At 36.8% G+C, this 20,739-nt stretch overlaps 1 protein-coding gene across 3 annotated transcripts in view; it reads right to left on the bottom strand.

Moving 5' to 3' along the window:
- Nucleotides 1-20,739, bottom strand: part of GABRA3 (gamma-aminobutyric acid type A receptor subunit alpha3) — a 358,344-nt gene that overhangs the window by 103,685 nt on the left and 233,920 nt on the right. For all 3 annotated transcript variants that reach the window (XM_032845269.1, XM_032845270.1, XM_032845268.1), the window contains exon 4: nt 16,569-16,636. In XM_032845269.1, the coding sequence (XP_032701160.1) occupies nt 16,569-16,636 (68 nt within the window). The remainder of the gene's footprint in view (nt 1-16,568; nt 16,637-20,739) is intronic.

Raw genomic sequence — 20,739 nt, 5'->3', positions numbered from 1 at the left:
TGGGAGAAGATACTCACAAATAACAATACAGACAAAGGACTGATATCCAGGATCTCTAAAGAACTCCTCACACTCAACACACACAAAAGAGATAATCATGTAAAAAAAAATGGGCAGAAGACATGAACAGACACTTATCCAAAGAAGACATACAAATGGTTATCAGACACATGAAAAAAAATGTTCATTACCACTAGCCATCAGGGAGATTCAAATCAAAACCACATTGAGATACCACCTTACACCAGTTAGAATGGCCAAAATTAACAAGACAGTAAACAACATGTGTTGGAGAGGATGTGGAGAAAGGAGAACCTTCTTATGCTATTGGTGGGAATGCAAGTTGGTGCAACCACTTTGGAAAACTGTGGAGATTACTTAAGAAATTAAAAATAGAGCTTCCCTATGATCCTGCAACTGCACTACTGGGTATTTACCCCAAAGATACAAATGTAGTGAAAAGAAGGGCTATCTGTACCCCAATGTTCATAGCAGCAATGGCCACAGTGGCCAAACTATGGGAAGAACCAAGATGCCCTTCAAAGGACAAATGGATAAGGAAGATGTGGACCACATATACTATGGAGTATTATGCCTCCATCAGAAAGGATGAATACCCAACTTTTGTATCAACATGGACGGGACTGGACCAGATTATGCTGAGTGAAATAAGTCAAGCAGAGAGAGTCAAGTATCATATGGTTTCACGTATTTGTGGAGCATAAGGAATAGCACAGAGGACACGGGGAGATGGAGAGAAGTGAGTTGGGGGGAATTGGAGGGTGAGATGAACCATGAGAGACTGTGGACTCTGAAAAACAATCTGAGGGTTTTGGAGGGGTGAGGGGTGGGAGGTTGGGGAAGCCAGGTGGTGGGTATTATGGAGGGCATGTATTGCATGGAGCACTGGGTGTGGTGCATAAACAATGAATTTAATTTAAGAAGTTAAAAAATAAATAAAAACTAAAAAAAAGAAAAGGCATATTACCTACAAAGAAATAATTTCACTGATAAAAGACTTTGTGAAAACAAAAACAGAAACCAAAAGAATTCTATAGCCAACTAGATTATCATTTAAGAGCAACGTCAAATATAGATAATTTCAGATTAACAAAATAAGAGTTTCGTGGCTGTGTCAATCACAGCATTCAGGTCTTATTCAGAAGTATTCAAATCAAAGGAACATTCCTTGAACATTCTATCATAAACAGTAATCCCCTTTCCTTTGTATTATTTTTCTTCATGTATTATTTTTTCAGATAGCACTGACAAAATGTATTTTTATTTGATTACTATTTCTTTCATTCCACAAACCTGGAGGTTTCCTGAGACCAGAGACTTTGTTTTATTTGCTGCTATATCTCTAGCACCTGATGTACAGTAGCTGCTCCATAAATATCTTTTAAATTTTATTTTAATGCCACTACAGTTAGCATACTGTATTATATTAGTTTCAGGTATACAATATAGTGATTCAAAAATTCCATATATCACCCAGTGCTTATCATGAGAAGTGTACTCAACCTGCATCACCTATTTCACCAATTCCCCACCTACCTTCCCTCAGGTAAACATCAGTTTCTTTTCTAGAATTAAGAGCCTTTTTCTTGGTTTCTCTCCCTCTCTCTTTTTTCCACTTTGCTCCTTTGTTTTGTTTCTTAAATTCCACCTATGAGTGAGATCATGTGGTATTTGTCTTTCTCTGACTGACTTATTTAGCTTAGCAGTATACACTCTAGCTCCATCCATGCGTTTGCAAAAGACAAGAGCTCATTCTTTTGTATGGGTGAATAATCTTCCATTGTGTATATACAACACATCTTCCTTATCCATTCATCTCTCTGTGGATACTTAAGCTTCTTCCATAATTTGGCTACTGTAAATAATGCTGCCACAAACATAAGGGTGCATGTATCAGTTCAAATTAATATCTTTGCATTGGAGGGTGGTAAAAAACCCAGTAGTGTGATTACTAGATTGTAGCATAGTTTTATTTTTAACTTTTTGAGGAATTCCATATCTTTTCCATAGTGGCTTCACCAATTTGCATTCTGACCAACAGTGCAAGAGGGTTCCTTTTTCTCCACATCCTCATCAATGCTTGTTTCTTATATTTTTAATTAGAGCCATGCTGAGAGGTATGAAGTGATATCTTATTGTAGTTTTGATTTGCATCTCCCTGGTGTTAAGTGGGAATGAACATCTTTTCATGTGTCTGTTGGCCATCTGGATGTCTTTGGAGAAATGTCTGTTCATGTGTTTAGCCCATGTGTTAACTGGATTATTTGATTTTTGGGGGTGTTGAGTTGTATCAGTTATTTTTTTGTGTGTCCCCTTTTCATTTTTTATTCATTTATTTTTTTATTATGTTCAATTAGTCAGCATACTAGTTTTTAATATAGTGTTCACAAGTTCATTCGTTGCATATAACACCCAGTGCTCATCATAACATGTGCCCTCCTTAATACCCATTACTCTGTTGTATCAGTTCTTTATATATTTTGAATACTAACCCTTTATTGGATATGTCATTTGTGAATACCTTCTCCCATTCAGTAGATTGCCTTTTACTTTTGTTGTTTCCTTTGCCTTGCAGAAACTTTGTATTTTGATGCAGTCCTAATAGTTTATTTTTGTTTTTGTTTCCCTTGACTCAGGAGATATATCTAGAAAAATGTTGCTATGGCTGATATCAGAGACACTACTGCCTGAATTCTCTCCTAGGATTTTTATGGTTTCATGTCTCAGATTCAGGTCTTTAATCTGTTTTGAATTTGTTTTTGTGTGTGGTATAAGAAAATGTTCCAGTTTCATTCTCTTGCATGTTGCTGTCGAGTTTTCTCAACACCATTTGTTGAAGAGACCATCTTTTCCCATTGGATGTTCTTGCCCCCTTCGTTGATTAGTTGGCCATATAATTGTGAGTTTATTTATAGGTTTTCTACTCTATTCTATTGATGTATGTGTCTATTTATGTGTTATTTCCATGCTGTTTTGATTACTACAGCTTCTGAATGTAACTTGAAATCTGTAATTGTGGTTCCTTCTATTTTGCTTCTCTTCTTCAAAATTGCTTTGGAAATTGGTGTCTTTGTGGTTCCATATAAATGTTAGGATTTTTTGTTCTAGTTCTGTGAAAAATGCTGTTGGTAGTTTGATAGGGATTGCATTAAATGTGTAGTTTGCTTTGGGTTATATACATATTTTAACAATATTTGTTCTTCCAATCTATGAGCATGGAATCTCTTTCCATTTCTTTGTGTTGTCTTTAATTTCTTGCATCAATGTTTTATAGTTTTTAGTGAATATGCCTTTATCCCTTTGTTCAAGTTTATTCCTAGGAGTCTTATTATTTTTGGTGCAGTTGTAAATGGGATTGTTTTCTTAATGTTGCTTTCTGCTGTTTCATAGTTAATTTATAGAAATGGAACAGATTTCTGCACATTGATTTTGTATCCTGTGGATTTACTGAAATCATTAATCAGTTCTAGTAGGTTTTTCATGGAATCTTTAGGGTTTTCTACATATAGTATCATATCATCTGCAAATAATGAAAGTTTTACTTCTTTCTTACTGATTTGGATGCCTTTTATTTCTTTTTGTTGTCTAACTGCTATGACTAGGGCTCCCAGTACTATATTGAAAAAAAGTGGTGAGAGTGGACATCCTTATCTTATTCCTGACCTTAGGGGAAATGCTTTCAGTATTTTCCCATGGAGGATGATGTTGGTTGTGGGATTTTCGTATGTGGCATTTATTATGTTGAGGTATGTTCCCTCCAATTCTACTTTGTTGAGGGATTTTTTTTATCCTTAATGAATGTTGTATTTTGTGAAATGCTTTTTCTATATCTGTTGAAATCATCATGAGGATTTTAATCTTTTCTTTTATTGACATGATGTATTTTAATTGATTTGTGAATACCGAATCACCCTGCATGCTGGGAATAAATCCCACTTGATTGTGATAAATGGTTTTTTAAAAATATGTTGTTGGAATCTGGTTGCTAATATTTTATTTAGGAATTTTGCATTCATGTTCATGAGAGCTATTGGCCTGTAGTTCTCTTCATTTGTAGTGTGTGTCTTTATCTGGTTTTGGTATCAGGGTGATACTGGCCTCACAGAATGAATTTAGATGCTTTCCTTCTCTTCTTTGGAAATGTTTGAGAAGAATAGGTATCAACTCTTATTTAAATGTTTAGTAGAATTTCCCTGTGAAGCCATCTAGTCCTGGACTTTTGTTTTACAATTGTATTTCTGGGGTGTTGACTATTTCTCCTCCTTCATTTCTAATTTTTAGTACTTCTTTTTCTCTTTTTGATGAATCTGGCTAGAGGTTTATCAATTTTATTGATCTTTTCAAAGAACAAGTTCCTTGTTTCACTGATCTGTTCAATTCCTTTTCTCATTTCTATATCATTTATTTCTGCTCTAATATTTTTTTATTTCACTCCATTTGCTGGTTTTGGTTTGGTTTGTTGTTCTTTATCTAGCTCCTTTAAGTATAATGTTAGATTGCTTATTTGAGATATTTCTTGCTTCTTGATGTAGGCCTGTATTTCTATAAACTTCCTCCTTTAGGACCATTTTTTGCTGTATCTCAAACATTTTGGACCATTGTGTTTTCATTTTCATTTGTTTCCATGTACTTTTGAATTTTTTCATTGATTTCTTGTTTGGCCCATTCATTGTTTAGTAGCATATTATTTAACCTCCATGAATTTGTGCTTTTTGCAGATTTTTTTTCTTGTGGTTGATTTCCAGTTTCATAGCACTGTTGTCAGAAAGCATGTATGGTATTACTTTGATCTTTTTGAAATTGCTGTGACTTGTCTTATGGCCTAAAATGTGATCTATTCTGGAGGATGTTCTACATGCACTTGAAAATAATATGTATTCTGCTGTTTTAGGATAGAATGTTCTGAATATAACTGTTAAACCCATCTAGTCTAGTGTCATTCAAAGCCAGTGTTTCCTTGTTGATTTTCTATTTAAATGCTCTATTGATGTAAGTGTGTCAAGAGTCCCTTGACTCATTTTTACAGATATACTTATTTTTACGCTTTTGTGTTTCCTACTTTTCTTACTCCTATTTATGGTCTTTCTTTTCCTGTCAAAAAATCCCCTTTAGTATTTCTTGTAGGTGTGGCTTAGTTGTTATGAACTCCTTTAGTTTTTTGTTTGTCTGAGAAACTCTTTATCTCTCCTTCTATTCTGAATGATAGCTTTGCTGGATAGAGTATTCTTGGCTGCAGATTTTTCCCTTTCTGCAATCTGAATATATCACGATACCCACTTCTAGCCTGCAAAATTTCTCCTGAAAAATCAGCTGATTTTTATTGGGTTTCCTTTGTATATAACTGTCTTATTTTCTCTTGTAACATTTAAAATTCTTTCTGTATCCTTTTTTTTTTTGCCATTTTATTACTATGTGTCTTTGTGTGGACCTCCTTGGGTTGAACGCGCTGGGGGATCACTGTGCCTCCTGAACTGGACATCTGTTTCCTTCTCCAGATTCAGGAAGTTTTCAGTTATTATTTCTTCAAATATATTTCCTGTATCCCTTTCTCTCTCTTTTTCTTCTGGGATCCCTACAATATTAATATGATTATGGTTGATGAGGTCTCTGAGTTCCCTAAGTCTATTCTCATTATGCATTATCTGTCTCTTAACTGTTCAGCTGGATTGCTTTCAATTGTTCTATCATCAAAGTCACTGATATGATCCTCTGCTTCCTGTAGCTTACATGTGTTCCATCTATTGTATTATTAATTACATTTATAGAGTTCTTAATCTCTGATATGTTATTTTTTATCTCTTTGTTAAGGGTCTCACTGATGTCCTCTACTCTTTTCTCAAGTCCAATGAGAATCTCTATGATCATTGCCTTAAATTCTCTATTAAGCATATTACTTATTTCAGTTTCACTTAGATATTCTATTGTGATTTTCTTGTATCCTTTCATTTGGAACAAATTCCTCTGTCTTTTCTTTTTGATACCTCTCTGTGTCTCTTTCTCTGTTTTAGGAAAGTCAGCTACACACTTTGCTCTTTATGAAGAAGAGTTTCTGTAGTGCCCTGTAGTGTAGTGCCCCCTGTTCATCAGAACCTGGCACTTCAAGGAAGCCTCCTATGTGTGTTGCTTGCATCCTGCTGTTGTGTCTGTGTAGCTTTCCTTTTCAGTCCAGACTTCTGCACTGACTTTCTGCCTGTTGTGGGCTGTGTGTGCATTCTGCGGTGTGAGACCCAGACATACTAGCTCTGAGGGAGACCATAGACCATAGGAAGGTGCAGGGGTGGGATGTTGGTGTTAGGAAAATTTGCACTGAGCTGCTAGTCCTAGGCTGATCCCTCAAATCACAGCAGTAACCAAGAGTGAAGCATGCAGCAGTGGAGGTAGCCAGGGGTACAAAGTATCTGTGCATGCAGTTGCTGGTCAAGGTGCACACATGGCATTAACAAAGTTTATACTGAGCCACTAGCAATAGGCAGGATCCCTAAGCATGGTGGCCACATGGGTGCAGCACTGCAAGGCAAAAGCAGGGTGGGGCATGTGCAATGTAAACAAAATTTATATCAAGTCCAGGACACAGGCCAGCAAGCTTGGAGTGGACCAGTCCTTAGGAAAACTTGCAGGTGGGACACACTGCTAACAGTTTAGGTTGCAAGTGTCTGTGTAGTCCCACCTCTCATAGGTGGCTCTGAGTTTATCTGGGGGGTAGGGAAAGAAAATGGTACCACATCTCTTTTGTTCCCAGAGAAGTTCCCCAATACACTCCACAAAAATACAAACAGATCTCCCTCCAGTTGTGCAAGCTGTCACTTCTATGTTGCTTTTCTTCAGTTTATTGTCTTTTTAAGGGCAGGGACGTGGCTATCAGTTACCCTTCCAGCTTACCTAATGCTGAGTCAGCTGACTTTTAAAACTCCAGGCTCCAAGTCCTGCCAGTTATACAAATTCGGAATTCAGCCCCTCTGCTTTTCAAAGCCAGATGTCACAGGGATTTATTTTCCCTGTGTGGGCTCCCTTGTGCTTTCTCTTCTCCATGACCACAGTTCTATCCCTTCTGTGGGCAGCTCCCCACTTTTGGTTCTGCCCTTCCCAACCTCTCTGATGCACTTCTTCTCTACATTTGGTTGTGAAGTTTATTCTGCCAGTCTTTGGAGCACTCTCTCATTTATTGACTTAGATGTGTTATCTAGTTATAAATATGGGAAGGGGCAAGTTTAGGGTTATCCTATTCCACCATCTTGCACTCCTCCACCAAAAAGCATCAGAAAATATGAAATATAAATATTTTTATAAAGAAATGATTGAATAAATCCTCATGAAAAGAACTATTAAAATAAGTTCTTAATGTAGTTGAAAATTAAAATAGCAGGAAGATAGATGAAGGAATAATGAGCACAACTATTAACCAACATATGGTTAAACTAAATAAATACTGGCTCTCTACAAATGATAATAAGGACTAAAAAAACTAGGTGGAACAAATAACTAGAGTAAATCTAATGGAAGGAAGGAGTAGAGATATGTTGGTTAATGCACTGTTGTATTACTTGGGAGGAGTGTGGAGATATTTAACTTTAGGTCAAGTATGCATGTTAATGTTTAAAGTAACCACTAAAAATGTACGAGACATAAAATATAAAACTTATAAAATAGTAGAGAAAAACAATTGGGAATATAGAAAATGCTTCAATCTATAGAAGACAAGTAAAAATAAAGCATGTAAAAACATGGGGAAAAGAACAAATGAGATAGTAGAAACAATATATTCTAAGGATAAATAGTGTAGCTACATGTTATGCATATATGAGTCATGCCTAAAGAAACATAAAAACACAGGTTAAAAGTAAAGCAATAGAAACATATATATGGGAAAATACTATCAAAATAATGTGGTAAAGCTATAAAGTACAGAGTGGAATATAAGACAAACATTTTTCTTTGGGATAAAAATATCATTACATTAAAAAATAAAGTATATTCAATGGAAAAATACCAATTCTAAATTTTTATTTATGAGATAACAGGGACTCAAAATACATAAGACAAATTTGAATTATAAGGAGAATGTAACAAACCCATTGATTCTCAATAAATGAAAGAACAATCAGAACGATTTGTATGATTAAAATAAGTGAACAACCCAAATGACAAGAGGAGCTAAGATATATATATATATATATATATATATATATACACAGATATATAGATAGATATGTATCTGTATATATAGAGACTTAATCACATCTTAGTAAAACACATTTTTTACAAAAAATAAGTGATCATGTGCTAAGTCATAAAACAAATCTCAAGACACATAAATATTTCATATCCTTCAAACCATCTTTTTCAATATGAGGCATTAAATTAGAAATTTATAGCAAAGTTTTACATGTAAAAATTAAAAACCCTACTATAAAAATTTCAAGAAACAAAGAAAACCATAATGGATATTAGGACTGAAAAACACTGAAAGCGCTCACAGAATATGAAATCTTGCAGTGGGACAATCAAGTGGTACTTGGAAGGAAATTGATAGCTATAAAGAAGCCTTAATGTTAGCCTTAAAAAAATAAAAGCTTAAACTAATCTATCTCAAGAAACCAGAAGAACCACACAGTACCCCTAGTAAAGTAAAGAAAAAGATAATTGACACTTGTGGGGAAGGCAGGGGTGCAGCAGTGGCAGGAACACCTCTGGTCTCTACCTCTGTTTCCTACTCTCCTTCCACCTCCAACCAACCATAGACATCCTGAAACCACCCTGCTCCCTCCACCCCCTGCCACTACTCATAATGTGTGTTAGTCCCTGCACTGTGTGCTCCTCCACCTGGGCCATAGATGGTGGAGATCTGATCAGCTTCTAATAAAAAAGGAATAAGTATGGATGGATGGGAGGGAGAGAGGGAAGGATGAAAGAAAAAAAAATGAATAAATAAATGCAAAAATTGGTGACACAGGAAACAAAAAATAAAAAATACATATGATGAACAAAACCCAAAACAGGTTACTTTGACAATACTTATAATATAGAAAAGGAGCTCCTAATAAGTTTAATAAAGAAAAAGAGACAAAATGGGACAAACAACTGGGGATAGGGGTAGGAATACAGATTAAATAAGATTGGCCAAAAAATTGTTTATTTTTGAACTGGGTAATTTGTACTTGACGTTCCATTAAACCATTTTCTGTGTGTATGTGTGGGTGCCAGACTGTGTGTGTGTGTGTGTGTGTGTGTGTGTGTGTTATAATCACTGCCATCTTGTAAAGAACAAATTATAGGGTGACAAGAGTAGAGAGGTCATGAGAAGTGCTCTAAATTGTGAACTCCTATGAACACAGATACAAAGAATCATGAAAAAAATAATAGCTAAATAAACCAATACATGCATTTAAAAATCATTATCAAGTCTGATTTTTTTCAAGGAATATAAAAGATGACCTACATTAGAGAAACCCATTAATATAATTAGCTGCATTAATAGATTAAAGGAGAGAAATCATGCAATCATCTTAATAGGGGACAAAAGAGAAAGTTGCAAAACTTCAAATACATTTATAAACACACACATACACACCTTAGAAAACTACTAATAAAATGTACAGTAGGTCTATCTATATTTATTACTGTTCATTGTCATTTGTTTGTCCTTTCTAGAAAATCTTGTAGAAAATCCCATATTATGAGTTCTGCCTTCATAAGATAGGAATCAAAACTTAAATTACCAGTGTTTCGGAGCTAGAATCAGACTAATGACCTAAGAAACACCAATCACACAAATATGCACACACACACACACACACACATACACATGCATGCATGCATTTCCAACAGTAAACTTCAGTTCAGTTCAGAAGTGTCAACATGAGGAAACAAGATCTGCATGGAGTTTCTACTTTTACTGTGGTGGTTGTAGCGCAGGTGGTGGCAAAGTTACCTTGTTTTCAGTGGTCATATTGGCCACTAAACACATAAAAGAGTGCTTAACCTCAAAGGTAATCAGGAAAATGGCACTAATATCAATTAGACACCATTACATGTTCATCAGAATGGCAAAAAAATAGTGTAATAATAGAAAGTTAACAAAACTGTGGAGAAATGAGCCTTTCATACCCTGCCAGTGGGATTATAAATTGTTACAACCCATTAAGATTGTAATTTGGTCCTATCTGAAAAAAGTTAAAAATGTACAACTGCTACAAATAAAAAAAATTATCTGTAAGTACATACCCTACAAAAACTCAAACATGTTCTCAAGAAGATGTGTACAAGAATGTTTATTCTTGGGGTGCCTGAGTGGCTCAGCAGGTTAAGCCTCTGCCTTCAGCTCAGGTCATGATCTCAGGGTCCTGGGATCGAGCCCCACATCAGGCTCTCTGCTCAGCAGGGAGCCTGCTTCCTCCTCTCCCTCTGCCTTCCTCTCTGCCTACTTGTGATCTCGTTCTCTCTCAAATAAACAAACAAATAAATAAAATTTTTTAAAAAAGAATGTTTATTGTTATCAGTGTTTATAATAGCAAAAAATTTAGAAAGAGCCTAATGCACATTGGCAAGATAATTGGACAAATGTATAAATAAAAAATATGCATACACTGCAATACTGTATAGCAGTTAAAATAAATGAATTAGAGTTAAATGTATCAAAAATAATAACTTCTGATACATGGTTGAAAAAAATTGTAAAATAATACACAAGCTATGATCCATTTTATAATTTGAAATATATTTATAGTTTGAAAACCACTGTGTTATTTATTGCAATATTTGCTATTCCATGTGATATATACATTTTTAGTTATAAGTCTAGAATATGTGTAGAAATTACCAAAAAAAAGCAAATTCATTGTTTTAATTATCTCTAATTGGGGAGAGAGTGAGAGAGAAAAATGGAATCAGGGTAAGGTACATAGGGGACTTCATCTATATCACCAAAGATTTTTTATTATGAGAAAAAATAGGGAAAAATTTTTAAGATTTAAAAAACCTGGGTTATGGGTATCCATTTTTTAACATTATTTTCTGTATAGTCAGAATTATTGGGGGGAAATCACATAGTGATTATTTGCTCCATAAGTATACCATGACCTTTGGCCAAAAACAATCAATTTTGACCTGACCATTCTAACAATGAAATAAATCCCTTCTTTGCAAATTGAATCCTTTTATACTCTCAAAAAATGATGGCCTCCAAACTGACAAATAAATGTCATTGTTTTGTGAGGCATTTAAATAAAATATCCCAAATAATAAACTTAAATCTGCCTCCTGGGAAAGGCACTACACTAGGCAAAGATGACTTATAGCACTTGGGGAAGAATTTCTGGTTTAGTGTTAGACCCTGAATGTCTTCAATTCTCTAACACTGTGCAGTGTATCAAAGCAGGCTTCTAGAAAGGGACTACAAGTCTGATTTAATTTTAGCAGGTTCTAGGGCCAAGGTACTTGACAACTGCATTACAGTGAAGGCATTCATTGCCTCATAGGTAGACCACTCCCCCCTTATTTTGACCATAGAGTCCTCCCTTTGCTCTTTGCCTTCTTACCATCATTTTGAATTTTGAAGAATTATAATCCACCTGTCCCTTTCAGTTGCATTTAGTCTTTGAAATAGTCTTATTAGCATTGTTTATGTGGCCTGTCCGTCTATTTCACATAAAAGTAGCCAGGAGATTCCTGGGCATGGATTCCTAGACAAAACCCCATAGACATGGACTCCTAACTATGTTGCATCTGGGAGTATAGCATCTTATAGAATAAGAGGAAACTGACAGCCCAAGAGGCTTTCAAAATAGACAAAGGCTCCCCTTCATTCTGTGCCTTACTACTTGTAAGTGAGGTCTTGAAATGAACACAGCCACTTTTTCCAGGGCTAGGCAGGAAACAGGTACAACAATTTCAAGCCCACTGCCACCAGGAAAGAGGTCTCTGTGCTAATTTCTTTTTAATCAACACCAATTTCTTCTTTTATGGTCTTTGGATACTCTGGTAACTTTGCATGATTTTCACAAACAGTAGTCAGACTAAAATATATACCATCTGTTAAAAAGAATCATGATTATATCTTTTATGAATTCATAATCATAGCCTCTTTTTTCTTTTTTTTTTCATTAGGCTATTTGATTAGTTCTCTTACTGTATTACTTGCCTCATAACCTGGCTGTCCACTGTATACCCAGGGAAGTTTCTCTGTTGACAAGCAGCAGCTGACAGTTGTTACCAAGCAGGTATCTAAACAGTTAAAGCATCCCTGGGAAGAGAGTGAAGTTGACAATACCTAGAATTGGCATTTTAAGTTTCCCAGTTGTTCTCGTTCTGACTCTACTAACATTATGCTCTTTGTCCTCCTTATTTTCTCACTAGCTTTATCAGTACATTAAGATAGATATTCATTAAATACATAACTCAAGACCCTGGGTCCCTGAACCTGTGGCATGTCAAAATCTGGGGCCTTAGGAAGGAGTTTAGCTTAGAAAGTGTTTCAGACCAGGAGAGCATCCAAATTTTCTCAGCTGTTAGCTTTCTTTTTTTCCAGCTTTACTGAGTTATGATTGTCAAATAAAAATCGTATACATTTAAGTTGTACAATATGATTTGTAAAGATGTATAATGTGATCATTTAATATATGTATACACTGTGAAATGATTACCACAATCAAATTAACACCTCTATCACCTCATATAGTCACCTGTGTCTGTGTGTGTGTGGTAAGAACACTTAAGATCTACTCTCTTAGAGAATTATCAACTGTCACCTTTCTACCTTCCTTTCCAATCACTGATCATATGCATAGCATTCCATTTCTAAGCCAGTATCCCACTTTCTCTGCATTCTGATTCAAATGCTCTTGAGAGACCAGGGAAAATTTCCAATTGCCAAGAGTCATTGCTCACTGGTGAGGAATAAACATAACCAATTTGAGAGAGAAGAGGCAATGAAACTGCATTTTCACTAATTTTTTTGCAACCTTCTCTTCATTGTTACCTACACCATTCTTTCCATACATGGATTGAGAAAATGGTGTAAATTCTTCTAAAAATAGAAAGTCATAGAAGGTCATATGGCCTTGGATAATTCAAATTGGAATTGTATCCCTTGTTCTGTCTCCTGGAAGAGCATGGGTATAGGATTGGTATTACTGCTGAGGAGCACCAGGTATTTTTTTTTTACCATCAAGCTTTATTTGTTACAAATGGTTAATGCAAGACTTTCATTTGTGATGCCTATAAAATTCCCATCGTAATCAGTTTCCAATTTATATCTGTACTCTTTAACAAATTTTCTTTCTCTGACTTTTCCAGTAGAAACATCTACTACTGTTTGCTTTCATCTCTCTGCCCAATTCCCTATTGTCACAGCTCTTTATATTCATAAATGGCAAAACCACCCAAACTAGTAGCCCAATTGACTTACTAGTCTTGCTATTCCATAGTATCTCCTAAAGAAAGCTACTTTACTCTTTATCTGCCTGGCTTGCTACTAATGTTTCATATCATTTCAGTAAACACTTAAAAAAGGAATTGTATCAGGTCTTATGCTAGGTGCTAGAGATACAGAAATGTATCAGACAAGTTCTCTAACTTTGAAGGACTTTTCAGTCAAGTGGAAGAGCACAGTTATAATTTTCCCCTCAAATTTAATTTGTGCCATCTCATTTATTCTTGCATTTAACAAATAGTTGTGAGTCTACCATGTACCAAATATTGATAAGGTATTGGTGATATGAAGATTAACAAAACAGATATGGCCCTTAATGGAGCTTTTTTAAAAATTTTATTTATTTATTTTGACAGAGAGAGATCACAAATAGGCAGAGAGGCAGGCAGGTAGAGAGAGGGGGGAAGCAGGATCACTCCTGAGCAGAGAGCCCCATGTAGGGCCTGATCCCAGGATCCTGAGACCATGACCTGAGCCGAAGGCAGAGGCTTTAACCTACTGAGCCACCCAAGTGCCCCAATGGAGCTTTTTGTCAAAATCAGTCTGTGAAGGTCAGTGTTTGAGTAAGGATTACAATGGCTGCAAACGGTTATGGGTGATATCGGTTCAATGCTCAAACTGGCACCACAGTTTTTCTTCTTTACGGACAAGAAACTTGTCCCTATTTCCTTAAGAATGTATTCTGGACCAAAATTCCATTTGGCTGAAAGTGATTCAAGAACCCAGCCAGCTCTAATTTTCATCTACTTGCCCAAGCAGTCTGTAGTCTCAGGAGAGCTGGGTTTATTGCTTCAGCTAGTTGCTAAAGTCAGACAACTTTCTGATGTTTCACTCAAAAAATCATCCCTGACCGAGGGTCAATTGTCACAGTATACTAAGTTGTACAGGAAGAAGAAATTTAAAAACACCATTAATGTGTTTCCCAGTCAGAGTGATCATAGCTATTCTACCTTGTAACAAGATAGAAGTGCAGCTAAAAATAACCTGAAGTTTATTTGATTAAAGTCTGCCCTCCATATCAGGAAAGCCATTCTGTTATTTCTACTTAATCACGGAGGAGAAAAACAAGCAAGTAGAATACGAACCTTCAAGAGATAGAATATCTGGATTGTTTGAAATGTCTGAAGGGCCTCTGCATATCATGTGTGCCTGCTTGGGTGGGGAAGGAGCAGGGAGAGTAGCTGGTTTGGGTAGGCGCTACATATATGTTTCTGTAGTATTCCTGCATTTAGGTATCTGTTTGCACATGTGTGTTCATGAAGTGCCTGGGATATCATGTGGACTATTTTTTAACAAGTATGTATTTTTTTGTGTGCATGTATATTTTTCTGAATGTATTTGTGGATGCTGGTGTATAAGTGAGAGTAAATGAGAGTGTATGAATATAAATGTGTGTGTTCATAGAGTAGCTTTAGTCACTTTCTTACAAAAATCCTAATTCATCAGTAGTTCCCAGCAATACAAAGAGAGAGCTGCATACCCTGGTGAATCTGGTTATCTCCAGTGGCCTATAAGCTCTCTGAATATAGGGAATCCTAGAAACCCTTAACGCAGAGTTGGACTTCTAAGGAGTACTGTTGAATGACCAACTGACAATAGTTTTAACACATGCATGGATCTAAAGCTGTGGGCATTAGTAAACATGTTGGGAGGGCATAATCTAGAAATACAGGCTTTCCTGATGCCCCTGTGTGATACCTGTCTCCTCCACCCCTCATACATCAAACTTGCCCCTTACTGAGCTCTCCCTATATGTCAAGTATTCTATTAAATGCCAGGAAAGCCCTGAAGACTTTGTACTTGCCCTTAAGGGATATACAGGAAGTCTGTTATATTTCTGTATCCTCTTTTCTCCACACTTGAAAAGCAAAGTTCAGGCCTGGCCTCACAACCACTCATGATTCCCTCTGCTGAAAACTACAGTACTTCTCCAACTAACTCATAGACCTTGCCTGATTGAAGGAAGAGCTATGTAAAGTCAACATACCTAAACCAACTCTTAGCCTCAAGTCTTTTCCCACTTGCAGTCCATCTTGTGCAGACTGCTAGGTAATTCTAAATCATTCTAAAACAATACTTGTATTTATTATTGCCCTACTAATATCCACTCAATCATTCTATATTACCCACAGGCAAATTCTATCACATCCTTACACAACTGTTTATATTTACCAACAGGTCTAAAGAAGACTTGTCCCCTGCTAAGTAGCAGTCCCACTGAAGATACACAGAAAAAAATCCAAGTAGTGATCATGGACATTTCATATTTTTTGGACATTTCTTTCTGATTTTAAGATTCTTATTTTCCATACAGAGTCACTCATTCAATAAGGATTCTTTGAGCATCTATTAACTGCCAGGCATATTGAGCATATAATAGCTTGTTTCCCTTCATGAAAATTATTCAGCCAGATATCTGATACATAGTAGGTATTATCTGGGTGGTCCTTTAGGATGGGGTCTCCTGTCTCAACACTACTACATTCTTTGCTTTGGCAGCAAGGGATAATGGGAGGAGAAGGGAAGTCACTGAAGATGACTCTTGAGTCTCCCTTTACTACCTCTGCTGTATCCTGCCCTATTCCTTGACTTTCTTCTGAAGCTTTTCCCTGCTCACATCTGTAGAAGGACCAGTTTCCAAAAGTGGTTTTGACTCTTTCTCCAAATATTTTGCATCGCCATTGTCAGTCCATTACCCCCAACGAATAGGGCCTTTTTGCAAGGAACAGACTTCTTGGATGATACTGGAGGCTGCTGACACTCTGAGAGTGTCTACCACAATGCTCTCCTCACGTAACCTATCTCTGTTAATATGTGTGGAGTGCTGACAAAATATGAAGAGAGAAGTCAGGGAAAGTTTGAGCATAGGGATACAAGTTTAATTTTGAAAGATGTGTTGTGGAAAGAAGGAAAGAGTCGTCCTCATGAGGGCATATGCTTTATATGTGACTACATGGGGAGAGCAAAGGAAAAGACAAATTTGGCCAAATGTAGGATGGCGAGGGTAGGGAATTCGTATGAGACAAGGTTTCTCCCTAGAAGGTAGTAACAAACTCCAATTTATTTTCTTTGATCTGTTGTATCTTCTTTCACTTTTACCTTTGCAGGAACTATAACTTACCATATCAGTGTCTGACACAGGGCCAAAACTGGTCACATAGATGTCAGTCTTCACTTCAGTCACTGCATCTAGGCCAAGGAAAGTAGAAAAGCAGAGTGTCATGAAAGTCAATTCCCTTAACTCAACAGTGCAGTACTCTAAATGACAGCTAACTTGCTACATCTGAAAAAGTGTACCTGACAGAGTGATAGGAAAACCTCTCAAAAACTTCTCACCTATACTATTTGTTCAGAGAACATGATAGGTACAGGTACAAAGTTTATCCCTTTAGGTATCATTGAGAATAACAACAGAATCCCCAAACTCTAAAGATTAAGAGCCCTGAGAGATCTCTGATATTCATATGTGCTGGAATTTCACACCAGGATTACCCTTACCTGTGGTAGGTTCTAATATCTAACTTTAATACTTCCAGAAACACGGAATGATTGCCCTCCCATTCCTCTTCCCACTTAACATAGGGAGAGGCCATGTGACTAGTTTTGGTTGTGGAACAAAGTTATATGTGTCCCTTTCTAGCTGGAACAATTAATGTCCAATGTAAGACTCTTCCTGCCATGGTTATCATAGAAACATGTTATTATAGAGCTATCATAAGATTGAAACATCCTGGAATGATGAGCCAACACATGAAGGACAACTGTCCTGAAAGTTGCCTGGCTCCACAACAGACTTTGCATGAATGAGAAATACATTTTCATTGGGTTAAGTGACTGAGAGTTGAAGTTGACTGATATCACTTGATACATTCTCTTTGCATTTATTTTTCCTTATTGTATTATCCCCACCTTACACAAAAGGTCCTCTGTGGCAGTGACCCTGTTTTGTTATCTCTATATTCTCAGTACATTGAAAAGGAGCCCGTTACTCAGATGATACTCACTGAATATTTTTTGTATGGATGGACAAATCTCATCACATATTTGCCAAGTTGGAAACTGATACCCAGAGTAGTAAAGTTATTTCATTGCTAAGTTTCACTTTTCCTGTTTCAGTCAACCCTATTTAACCCAGTGTAGATCAGACTAGCCCACACACTCCACCATTCCTCAAACAGAACACAGGAAAGCCTACACCAGCCTAGCAAATACTTCATCTACTTCATCATTATATTAAATTCAAATAAATCCCATTTCAGCCTAGAATACCAAACCCCAGTAGAGTATACCAGCAGCACAGCCAATATCAATAAGGCCACATAAGTTTTGATTTATACTTATATACATCTATATATCTACAAACATTACATTTTCATAGTAATAATAATAATCAGCACTATAGTCAATTCATCAAAACACACCTTACTTGCAGACTTAATCAATAAATAACATGTCTTTGAAACTAGAGATATGTTTCGTTTATTTTTAAAGATTTATTTATCTATTTTTGAATGAGAAAGAGAGAGTACACATGAGCAGTGGATGGGACAAAAGGAGAGGGAGAGAGAATCCCAAGCAAACTCTACATGAATGTGGAGTCCCATGCAGAGCCCAATGCAGAACCTGCCCTTGTAGGGCTCGCTTTCGCCAGGCTTGATCCTCTGGGGCTCAGTCTTGCAGAGCTCAGTCTCACAACCCTGAGATCACATCCTGAGCCAAAACCAAGAATTGGTTGCTTGACAGACTATGTCACCCTGGAGCCCTTAAAGCTGTGTTTTAAGTAGTTTTGTTTTTTATCTGGAGTACAGGCTTCTTTCAGAGCAATTTCTATACTTGAAGGAGAAGAGATAACACTTCAGGACCCAGAACATGTCTCCTGAAGACTTGTCCCTTCAGATACACTCCCAGGTTCACTGGCTAGAGAAGTATTGTCCTACCCTCAAGTACATAAAACAAATTTAAGTAAGTAATGGAAGAGACCGTAATTACACTTGAATCCAGTATTCTAGGCAGGGCATAAGTACAGAACAACCTTCTAAACCAATATAATTGTAAAATTGTAAGATAGTTAAACAGACTAAAAACAGATTACCCAGACCACAGAAAAAGAAGAAGAAAGATACTAGTGGTAAAGTTAAATTGTAGGAGACGACCCAGGGGAGAGTGGAGTCACTATAGGTAGAAAGGAAAATGGCTATAACAAAGAGTCTTGGGCTAAGACGGCAAGGCTTGGATTCTGGATTTCTGTCCCTGACTTGGTCAATAACTTGAACAAGACTGTTTTACTTTTAGCTGCTCTCTTGTACAATGATGGTATAGGACCATACAAATTCTGAATATTTTCTTTGTACTAACTAGGAACTCTGACTGTAAAGTCAAGCAAAAAGCATTTGACTAAAGGTGACCAATGGTAGCAAGAAGCAAGCAGCCTGAGGAATGTAGGAGGTTTTATGGAAATTCGGCGTTCTTCCTCTCTCTCAACTATTCACTTTCACATAAAATGCACCCCTTGATTGCTAAGAAGAAAACAGTGTGGAGAAACTGCTTTCCCAATGAATTAGGGGTCACCCCAGGCTTCAGAAATTTCCCTGACTTTGTAGCAGGGAAGGAGAGTTGGGAAGTTTGGTCCAGTACACTGGTGTAAAATTAAGGGGAGGGAGAGTAAAGAAGGAGGGAAGAAAGAAAGGGAAGAGGATATAATTAGAAAAGGACTGAAGGCAAAAGCAAGATATGATAAATGGGTAAAGTACAAATAAACAAAAGTCACCCACAAATCTAAGGACCTGGGTCCCAGAGATAGAAGAGAGTGCCCACTCACTACTCTAGCTTCTCTGTGTGAAAGAATGATTAGAAATTTGTTTTCATTTAACTCAATGAAAAGATCAATGAATTAGACTAGAACTGGTGAGGGCTACAATTCATAGTCTAAGGCCTGTTCACATTCTTCTCAGGAGAGACAAATGTGAGACCTAAATTAATAGATAGATAAAAGGGCCTCACCACCCACTGTGTTTAATAATTGTTTTCAGATGTTTCTTGGTGTTTTTTTTTTTTTATTTGGAGATCCAATTTCCTTCCAATGTTACCCTTTGGAACCAAAGGTGAACAGAATTGTTTTCCTTTTGCAATTTACAGTGATATTGGAAATGCTTGAAAGCTCCTGTCTTTACATAAACACACATGACCTTAGCCCTCAGTTGTACTCCCACTGGTGGGGAACTCATCAACCAGTCCCCATGTCACTTCTGTTTACTTGATCTGAAAGAGTAAAGTGATCACTGTGTTTACATTAATTATGTTGTTCATAACAAACTGTTTTCTAGTTTGACTTCAAAAAGATTCCTGGGGCTCCTGGTGGCTCATTGGGTTAAGCCTCTGCCTTCAGCTCAGGTCATGATCCCAGGGTTCTGAGATGGAGCCCCCCATTGGGCTCTCTGCTCAGCAGGGAGCCTGCCCCCTGACTCGCCTGCCTCTCTGCCTAGTTGTGATCTCTGTCAAATAAATAAATGAAATCTTTAAAAAAAAAAGATTCCCAATAAATCATTAATTTTTTCCTTTGAGCAGAATCCAGAGTGCGTTCCTCAACCTCTAGCTATTCCACCTTAGCACACATATAAACATTGGTCTTGTGACACCTGCATGGTGGCTCAGTTGGTTAACCATCCAACTCTTGATTTCAGCTCAGGTCGTGATCTCAGGGTCATGAGATCAAGCCCCACATCAGGCTCCATGCTCAGTGCAAAGTCTGCTTGAGATTGTCTCTCTCCCTCTGCTCCTCCCCCTGCTCATGCTCTCTCTTTTTCTCTCAAATAAATAAATAAATCTTAAAAAAAAACACTGCTAACACTGCCCTTTGGACTCACACAACAACGTTTACTTCTCAATCTTTTAAGATTCAAAGACCTTCAGAGATTGAAAGAAGGTGATAGTAGTACCCCTAAATTTGCTCTTCTTTTTCCTTTCCATACTAAATATCCTGACTTTCTTCAACTATGTCTCCTCTTCCTTTGATGTGGTTTTAGGCATCCTCACTATCTCTCTCTCAATCACTTTCCTCTGGCTCAAGTCTGATTTTTTTTTTTTTTTTTTACTGATACTGAAATATTTTATGGTGAAAGTTTGTTTCAATTCCATTAGAGACAAGCTCATAAGATGAATGCTATGACCAAAAGCCAACTATAACTTCTTTTCTCATTTTAGGCCACAATGGACTCTTCGATTTTTTCTAATGACAATCTTCCTAAGAACAGTGTGGCTTTGAAGACTGGAGCCTTGGCTAGAAGAGCTAGAAG

Source organism: Lontra canadensis, unplaced genomic scaffold (assembly GCF_010015895.1).
Source record: "Lontra canadensis isolate GAN:19392208 unplaced genomic scaffold, GSC_riverotter_1.0 scaffold161, whole genome shotgun sequence".
Classification (NCBI taxonomy): domain Eukaryota; kingdom Metazoa; phylum Chordata; class Mammalia; order Carnivora; family Mustelidae; genus Lontra; species Lontra canadensis.
Note: the sequence above shows the minus strand (reverse complement) of the source record. Positions and strands in the feature narration are given on the sequence as shown.